The sequence below is a fragment of the Bicyclus anynana genome, chromosome 7, assembly GCF_947172395.1.
Source record: "Bicyclus anynana chromosome 7, ilBicAnyn1.1, whole genome shotgun sequence".
Taxonomy (NCBI): Eukaryota; Metazoa; Arthropoda; class Insecta; order Lepidoptera; family Nymphalidae; genus Bicyclus; species Bicyclus anynana.
In genome coordinates, this window is record NC_069089.1 from 12,485,914 (window position 1) to 12,494,930 (window position 9,017).

Consider the following 9,017-nt stretch of genomic DNA (forward strand, 5'->3'; position numbering starts at 1 on the left):
AATGACAGTGAGGGATTAGTAGTGCGTAGGTATTGTAGTGTTAAACTAACATCGAAACTTAAAGATTTATTACTGTATTAAGTAAATCATCATCATCATCATCATCATATCAGCCAATGGACGCCCACTGACTGACACTAACTGACATATGACTCGCTTGGTGTCGTCAGTCCACTTGGGGTCGACCAACACTGCGCTTACTAGTGCGGGGTCGCCATTCCAGCACTTTGGGAAATATTAAGTACGTATAATATTACCTACGTATTTTTCAAGATATTTCTCAATTTCCCAAAAGTATTATAGACTTTTGAGAAATCTCTACAAGTAATTAAGCTATGGTACGATTGGTAAATTCTATTAATTTGATGCTCACTGTACATGTTCAGGTAAGGTGTGGCATGCGGCCCAATCGGATAAATTCTTGTCTGATGCAACATGCGATAAACTCTGCATTTTATTTCCTTTTATGTTTCGGGATTTTTACCATTTAGCTTAATTGAAACTAACGCTATTCTGAATATCTTAGTGATCATGGTCACAAGATATTCAGGAAGAATGTAGTGGTGTCTACAATAAACATAGAAAAATAATAGGTGGCCTATGTAACTAACTTTTGTTTGACTTTCTAACAATTACTATCAGAGGCCTCTAGTAGAGTCTAGTAGAGTATAATACGCGTAGTAGAGAGAAAATCGAATTAATCGCTCAAAACACTCTTCCTTCACTTGTGCATTTTTTTGATTTTCACGCCAAAACTCAACTTACGTTTTTCGTTGTGATAGTTATCGAATATTGTCAAGATTTCTCCTTAACAATACTCACCCAAATGCCTTCAATGTGATAATAAGAAACGTGATAATAGTTAAAAAATATTTTTTATTTTATTTTAAATTTTCAAATATTTACAGATCTAGATTCTTCTCTAAGATTGCCTTAAGTTGGGCATTTCCAGGAACGGTACGTTTTTGGTAAAATGGCTGCTTTTCCATGTATGAGAACCATGCATGAATTTTAGGGTACCTGTAAAAATACCGTGAGCTATGTTAACTTAATCATACGCATTAATAACTAAAGTACCTATAACTAATATAGTAATATTTGAAATATGCATCTTCTATTCCTTAATATTACTAAAATATACCATATTTTAGTAATATTAAGGCATTTATAGCGCAGGTGTATACCTATAATATAAATATTAAGATTGGTAAAAGGGGTCTGAAGTTATTCTTAATAAAATTTCACAAAAGCATGTTTGATAAGATACACATAATGTTTCACAAACGTGTAGACTCTGGCCATTTGATCAGTATTGTAATGAGCCCTTGTTTTTACAGACAATATTAAGTTAAATCTACAAAGTCTTTTAAATTTCACATTTTCCACTAACAATTGACAACATATTTATTGGTGATACGAATATAACGCAAGGCTGCGTTAGTAGCTAATTGGAACAATCAATTTGAAATATTCTGCTTCACACCTTCCACATTTTGTACTAAAAAGTTCGTCAACTTACTTATCAGCAATAGGAATAATATAGCGCAAGGCAGCGATGGTAGCTGCTATGGATACATCAGCAATAGTCATATTGTCAGCGGCAACAAACTTCGTAGTATTGAGGAATGCTTCCAAGAAGTCGTAGGCTTCGCGAATAGCATTCAAAAGTTTTTCTGGTGGCTGTCGCACACCCTCAAAGATAGCTGGGAACTGTAATAAAAATGAAATTTAAGTGACTTCATAATAACTGAAGTGGAACTGATCGTCGTCGTCATCAACCCATATTCGGCTCACTGCTGAGCTCGAGTCTCCTCTCAGAATGAGAGGGGTAAGGCCAATAGTCCACAAGCTGGCCCAATGCGAATTGGCAGACTTCACACACGCAGAGAAGTAAGATGATTCTCTGGTATGCAGATTTCCTCACGATGTTTTCCTTCACCGATTGAGACACGTGATATTTAATTTCTTAAAATGCACACAACTGAAAAGTTGGGAGTGCATGAACACACACCGTCCGGAATCGGAGGCAGAGGTCATATCCACTGGGCTATCACGGCTCTGATTTGAATGGGATCTACACTGGAAGATAGAGGAGTTTGTGGAGCAATATATAGGCCATTTTTTATCCCGGATAAATCAACGGTTCCCGCAGGTATTGTGAAAAACTGAATTTCAGGCGGACGAAGTTACCCCCGAAACTTAAAAATAAGTAGTAGCTAGTAAAAAAAATAAACATAAGTTAAACGTACGAAAGTAAAATAAATAATTAATTTAAAGGTGTACTCAAACGAACATTTTTTTTTGTTTCTTATTGTGTAAGCTTAATGGAACCTCAGCGGCGTCATCAGCCGCGGCTTAGAAAAACCTCGGCGATGTTTTGGGTTTTGGGCAAAGCATCGCCTGATGGGACCCGAATATCTCTGCTTCTTGGTTTTTCCTCTTTTATTAAGAGAGTCATTGAGAAAGGCTCTCTAAGGGAAAAAAGGCTCCTCGAGAACAGAAGCAGTGACGTTAGTTAAACAACATAAATGACAAAAACGTTGCTGCCTAAGCATAAAACTCCCGTTTATGTTTATATCATATCACGTTTCATCTGCGTTCCTTCCACGTCCTAAAGACGTACCGTACGTAGCGACCCTTAGACGAAGTTATACGAATTTAAATGAGAAACTTGTGATTTAATTTAACAGATGGAGTTTTTCTTTTTCAGGGTTCTTGTTCTTACTTGCTCAGTTACTGTAATAATACTTTGATAATTTTAATTAATTGAAAGAGTTATGAGATGTTATAAAGTTTTGTTTTATAATTTTATTTGGGTAAACGTCTGCTATATGTCGTCTAGCTTTATGTCTCAGACAGTTTTCATGTGATGTTTAAAAACTTACATAATATAAAGTTAAAATGAACCAAAACCTTATCAAATTAGTTTTGGACGATTAATTAAGTAAATTACTATCAAACGAAGTCTGTGACTCCGTTCGCCTGAACTTATGTTTATTATGTTATATTATGTTATGTTTAACAAGCCTGTGTTTTCTAAACTTCAGTCGAATCTGATCAGTAGTTGCGGCCTGAAGGAATAACAAGTATACATCGCCTTGATATTATTTATTTGATTAGCTAGAAATAAGTTGTTTGCAACATTTCAAACGATTGTTTAGTAGGCAATATTCGAAACTCAAAATTCATTTATTTCAGTTAGGCTTAGTTTACAAACACTTTTGAAATGTCAAGTTATGTCATAATTTAATTTAATGGTGGTAATTATAGTCGAAAAATTAAAGTTATGAAGGTTCTAAAAGCGCCTTAGTCTGAGCGCCTACAACAAAGTCAGCCAAGGTTTATTTTTTTTCATTACCATTTTACAAACTTATCTAGAACCAAGTAGAAACGTACCTACACAGCCGTACAGTGCAGTTCAACACCAAAATTTTATCATATATATACTTAACACAACATTGTTGCCTGCTGTTTGTCTAATTTTTGTAAGTAAATTGATTATCTTTGCATAATAGGATAGTTGACTCCTATCAAATGTAATGTAAACAATTTTTTTTACAACTGAACATTTTGAGCCTCTAAAATTTAACAACTAAATTATCAATCAATATCAGGGCAATCGTGGCTTAGTTTTTATTATTGATGAAATTTTATTATTGATTAATTGAAAAATAGACTATACTTACTGAAATATTTTTCATTCGGTTGAATAGCAGAGTATCAAAATATAATTTTTGGTCTACAAGTGCTCTTTTCTTTAAATCCTTAGGATACAGTGAATCATCTTTTCCATACTTATCTGTAATGTATGTTAGAATGACGTGGCTGAAAAATAAGACAAAAAGAAGTTTTAAATTACCATCAGACTTAACTGAAGAAGCCGTTAGTGTTTTTTTTTCAAGATAGCATCGTTTCTCTATCTAAAACATTAATTCATGGCTGTCACGAAATTCATTTACATTTCAAAAAAATATTTTGTTGGATCATAAGTATTCCAAGTTTTAATTGAAAATGTAGACGTTAGTATTATTTGGTTATTTTATTTTTATCAAATCAAATCAAATCAAAAATCATTTATATCAAGTAGGCTCAGTTTACAAGCACTTTTGACACGTCAGTTGACTATTTGTAAAGATTCTACCACCGGTTCGGAAGGCAGGTTCTGCTGAGAAGATACCGGCAAGAAACTCAACAGTTGCTCTTTTGAAAAAGTCATACAGTATTTTAAAACAAAAGTATTTTTAAAACAAAATACTATGTCATCAAAATCATCATCATTAATAGCGGATGGACGTCCACTGCTGGACATAGGCCTCTTGCATGGAATTCCAAATAAAACAGTCTCGAGCCGCCAACATCCAGCGGCTCCCTGCAATCCGCTTGATGTCTTCAGCCCACCTAGTGGAGGGTCACCATTCCAGGGACACTGGGACCCCACCATCCATCGGCTTTTCGAACTATGTGCAGTGCCCATTGCCACTTCAGCTTCGCGATTCACTGAGTGACTTTAGTGCTTCTGGGGATCTTCTCGTTACTGATTCTGATTCGATCACACAGATTATATTCCAAGTACAGCTCGCTCCACCGATCGCTGAGTGAATTTGAGCCTTATTAAATACTATATTCGTCATCAACCCATATTCGGCTCACTGCTGAGCTCGAGTCTCCTCTCAGAATGAGAGGGGTTAGGCCAATAATCCACCACGCTGGCCCAATGCGGATTGGCAGACTTCACACACGCAGAGAATTAAGATAATTCTCGGGTGTGCAGGTTTCCTCACGATGTTTTCCTTCACCGATTGAGACACGTGATATTTAATTTCTTAAAATGCACACAACTGAAAAGTTGGAGGTGCATGCCCCGGACTGGATTCGAACCCACACCCTCCGGAATCGGAGGCAGAGGCCATACCCACTGGGCTATCACGGCTTATTACATTTTACAAATACTATATTACAATATAATATATACATGGTGTCCCGTAAATAATACGACATACAACAGGATGATAGATGACAAGGTCTATCAACCTGTAGAGTATGTCGTAATATTTACGGGACACCCTGTATAACAAAACACTGTGTACATGCTCAGCCTCCTTAGAATTCGTACGTACTATTATGGTACTATTATGGTATGGTGCTTACCTTTCATGTATAAACAAATCATCATCTTCTAACATAGGAATAGTATGCATTGGATTTTTCTGAAATTCATAAAAATATTGAATCATTATTTTGAATATATAATTTGACATACCTATAAAATACTAAAAATATATAATTAACTCGCAGACTCCCTATGGTTTCACCCGTGTAGTTTTGCCGTTTCCGTGGGAATATGGGGATAAAATATAACATATGTTACTTGGTGAAGATTTAGCTTCCTGACGTAGAAAGAATTTTTAAAAGAGGTCGAGAAGTGTTTTGATTAAATCGTTATAAACAAGCAAAATCAAATCTTGCATCTTTATAATAATTTTTTAGTTTTCGAAGTTATTTGGTTGTAGACATTCATATTATACATACATATATCAATATTGATAAAAATGAAACTGTCGCTAGGCTGGTTTGTTATCAATACGAAAATAAAAATACGATTCACTTCATAATAATTAAGATAACATGATGTGCGAACAAGTTTGTTTTAGTTTAACAAATTAAACATCATCAAGTAACATAGGCTATATTTTATCTCCGAATTCCCACGGGAATAACGCGGGTAAAATTACAGGGCGTCTGCTAGTAATTACATACAGAAACACTATGTAATTACATATAGAAATTACTACTGCCTTACCTTTAGAAAGTCAGGCGTCAAATGCTCTTTTTCTAGAAGATTCAGCTCAATCATCTCAACCGGAGCGTTGTGGATCTCGCAAATCATCATGGCGGCGCAGGCAGGTGGACTCAAGTCCATTTTATACAGTTTTAGTGGCATCTATAATTAAAAATACATCAATATCAATACAAAAAATCGTAAAGAATTACGCATTCTTTAATAGGCTATTATCAGTTATTAATTAATTAATTTAATATTTATCAGTTATTCATTAATTAATTTATTAGTTATGAGCTGGTTCTTGCATCGCAGCACGATCCAAACTAGTCGGGCATACTCCGACTTAATATCACCTGAGTTTTAGCCGTGTTTCATAAATCAATTAATATGAATAACACTCACGATAGTTTAAATTCTAAAATTATTAATTTAATTATTTATTTATAGCATTCATGCAAAGTATGGTTGTTACATGAGGCCTTGTCAGGGCATTGCTTCTATTCACACAATATACTAGACTAAATTCAGGAAACATTTAAATAATCATCATACATCAAAACTTAATTCAGATCAAGCTTAAATCTAGCTAGTATGAAATATCTAATTAGTGAAAGGAGAAACCAAGTCTCCATACGAACTCGGGCCCAAAAAATTTAAACGATACAAAGCTGAAAATTGGCTATAAATTAGAAAATTATTAGGAGATCTCATGAGGCAGATTTTCAGAAAAATCTACATTGGCAAAATCAGCTAAATTACTTGTTAAATGTGCATTTGCGCAACTTAATTGGATTAAATTCATTGCATTAACAGTGTCAAACTGACCGTTTGTTTAACATTAATTTGACACGTCGTCGTCGTCATCAACCCATATTCGGCTCACTGTTGAGCTCGAGTCTCCTCTCAGAATGAGAGGGGTTAGGCCAATAGTGCACCTCACTGGCCCAATGCGGATTTGCAGACTTCACACACGCAGAGAATTAAAATAATTCTCTGGTATGCAGGTTTCCTCACGATGTTTTCCTTCACCGATTGAGACACGTGATATTTAATTTCTTAAAATGCACACAACTGAAAAAGTTGGAGGTGCATGCCCCAGACCGGATTCGAACCCACACCCTCCGGAATCGGAGGCAGAGGTCATATCCACTGGGCTATCACGGCTCTTTTTTAATTTGACACGTTTTGTCAAAATCTCTATGAAACGCAGCAAAGGATTCGCCAGGTGCAGGCGGCTCAGGATAGTGATGTTTGGAAGTCCCTAAAATAGGCCTGTGTCCTGCAGTGAAACTCCAACGGCTGATATAATAATGATGATGATGATGATGATGATGATGATGATGATGATGATGATATTATAACTAAATGAGATTAAACACAAAGTAGCTGTAATATTCACAAAAATGCATATCATTGATATGTAAACCGTTTATACTGTTCTTGTGGCCTTGAAACAATTATGTAATACCAACTCCAACAGAACCGGCTTCAACGTACATAACTGTCCAAGTGTCCACTGATGATTCAACCAAATACTTATAATGTAAATAAAAAATAAAATTTAAACATCGACACAGGATCTCACAAACAGAAGTTTACTAGTAAAATGATTTTTATACCACCGGTACCAAGAATTTTTCGGGATAAAAAGTTACACATATATTATACACATATGTTATATTAATCTATGGTAGTATTTTTACGAGGTGAAAGCTGATCTAAACTCCGAATATTATATATTTGTTAATATTAATATTATATGATTGTTTATATATCTATTTCTATTCCAAATTTCAGCCAAATCAGTTTATAGCTGCGGTATGAAGGAGTAACAAACATACACACACACGCAGTTTAATTTGTAATAATAGTGCGATTAGTGTGATAAAATTATTTTCTGCCTATCGCGGCAGATAGTAGTTCAATTTTTGGTTATACAGTGATTAGTAAACAGTACAAAACAGTAGTTATATAGTACTTTTGCTACTGTATACAGTGATAACGCTCCAAAATTATGTAAACATTTATAACAGATAGCTGATCTATTAAACTACTGCAATTGCTTTCCGAGGCAAAACGATGAAATGTAAATATACTGTGTATGAGAAATTGACTTCGAAAAAGTTATATCAATATTAAAATTAAAAAAAATTAAGGTTTTTAACTTACTGTGCGGTATATATTTGGGCGATTGCGTTATCGTCTGCTCACAATGGTGTGTTGATATGAACTGAGACTGACATAGTAGGTAGGTATATACTTACTTTAGATATCGGACTCAATTATGTGGTTATCATTCGTCAATACAAAAAGTACTTCGGTAAATACCTATACTAACAAATTGTATAATAATTAAGATAAAATAAAATATCATCATGACTAGTACATTCGTGCAGTTTATTTTTTCGGACTTATACTCTAGAAATTACTGTACGGATTTTAATACAGTTTAAGCCATTAGAAAGATGGACTTACTGGGAATATTAGATATCAACATTTTAATGAATATTTATCAAAAATAAGTTATCGACAGGCTTTATATCTGAAATTTGACGGCCTCCGTGGCGCAGTGGTATGCGCAGTGGATTTACAAGACGGAGTTCCTGGGTTCCCCGGCTGGGCCAATTGAGGTTTTCTAAATTGGTCCAGGTCTTGGTGGGAGGCTTTCGGTCGTGGCTAGTTACTATCCTACCGACAAAAACGTACCGCAAAGCGATTTAGCGTTCCGGTACGATGTCGTGTAGAAACCGAAAGGGGCGTGGATTGTAATCCTCGTCCTAAAAAGTTAGGCCGCTTCCATCTTAAACTGCATCATCACTTAACATCAGGTTAGATTGCAGTCAAGGGCTAACTTGTAAAGAATAAAAAAGATTAAAATCATTATAAGGATGAGCTTACTGGAAAGTTTTAAAAGTAAAGTTTGAGAACATTTTAAAAAAATAATTATCGACAGGGATGACGATATTTGGGAATTAATTTCATCAGAAAAGTTTTGTACACTAAAATATGTTTTCTGCATTTTCTGTAAATATTTCACAAATTTCATCATTAAGTGACACAAAAAATAACCGGCCAAGTGTAAGTCGGACTCGCACATGAAGGGTTCCGTACCTATGATGTGTATGATGTATATCCGTAACTTTATACTTTATCTAATTTCTCATTTACCTATTCGTTAAGTAAATTTTGTACTCGTAAGTTGATCAACCATTTAGTCTAAGTTAATCTATAAAAT

The 9,017-nt window shown here is 34.8% G+C and overlaps 1 protein-coding gene across 1 annotated transcript; it reads right to left on the reverse strand.

Annotated features, from left to right (window-relative positions):
- Positions 1-856: 856 nt before the first annotated feature.
- LOC112055558 (glutathione S-transferase 1) lies at positions 857-8,051 on the reverse strand. Its single transcript, XM_024095739.2, has 6 exons — positions 7,952-8,051; positions 5,801-5,941; positions 5,149-5,207; positions 3,687-3,825; positions 1,520-1,710; positions 857-1,020 (listed from the first exon to the last, which is right to left on the reverse strand). The coding sequence occupies exons 2-6, from the start codon at positions 5,939-5,941 to the stop codon at positions 903-905; spliced, it is 648 nt and encodes a 215-aa protein (XP_023951507.1). The 5' UTR covers positions 7,952-8,051; the 3' UTR covers positions 857-902.
- Between the last annotated feature and the right edge of the window lie 966 nt (positions 8,052-9,017).

Coding starts and splice junctions, on each gene's coding strand:
- LOC112055558 (XM_024095739.2), bottom strand. CDS start 5,941: ATGCCACTAAAACTGTATAAAATGGACTTGAGTCCACCTGCCTGCGCC. Junction 3,826..5,148: donor GATTTGTTTATACATGAAAG/GTAAGCACCATA, acceptor CTTATTTTTCAG/CCACGTCATTCTAACATACA. Junction 1,711..3,686: donor ACCGAATGAAAAATATTTCA/GTAAGTATAGTC, acceptor TTTTTATTACAG/TTCCCAGCTATCTTTGAGGG.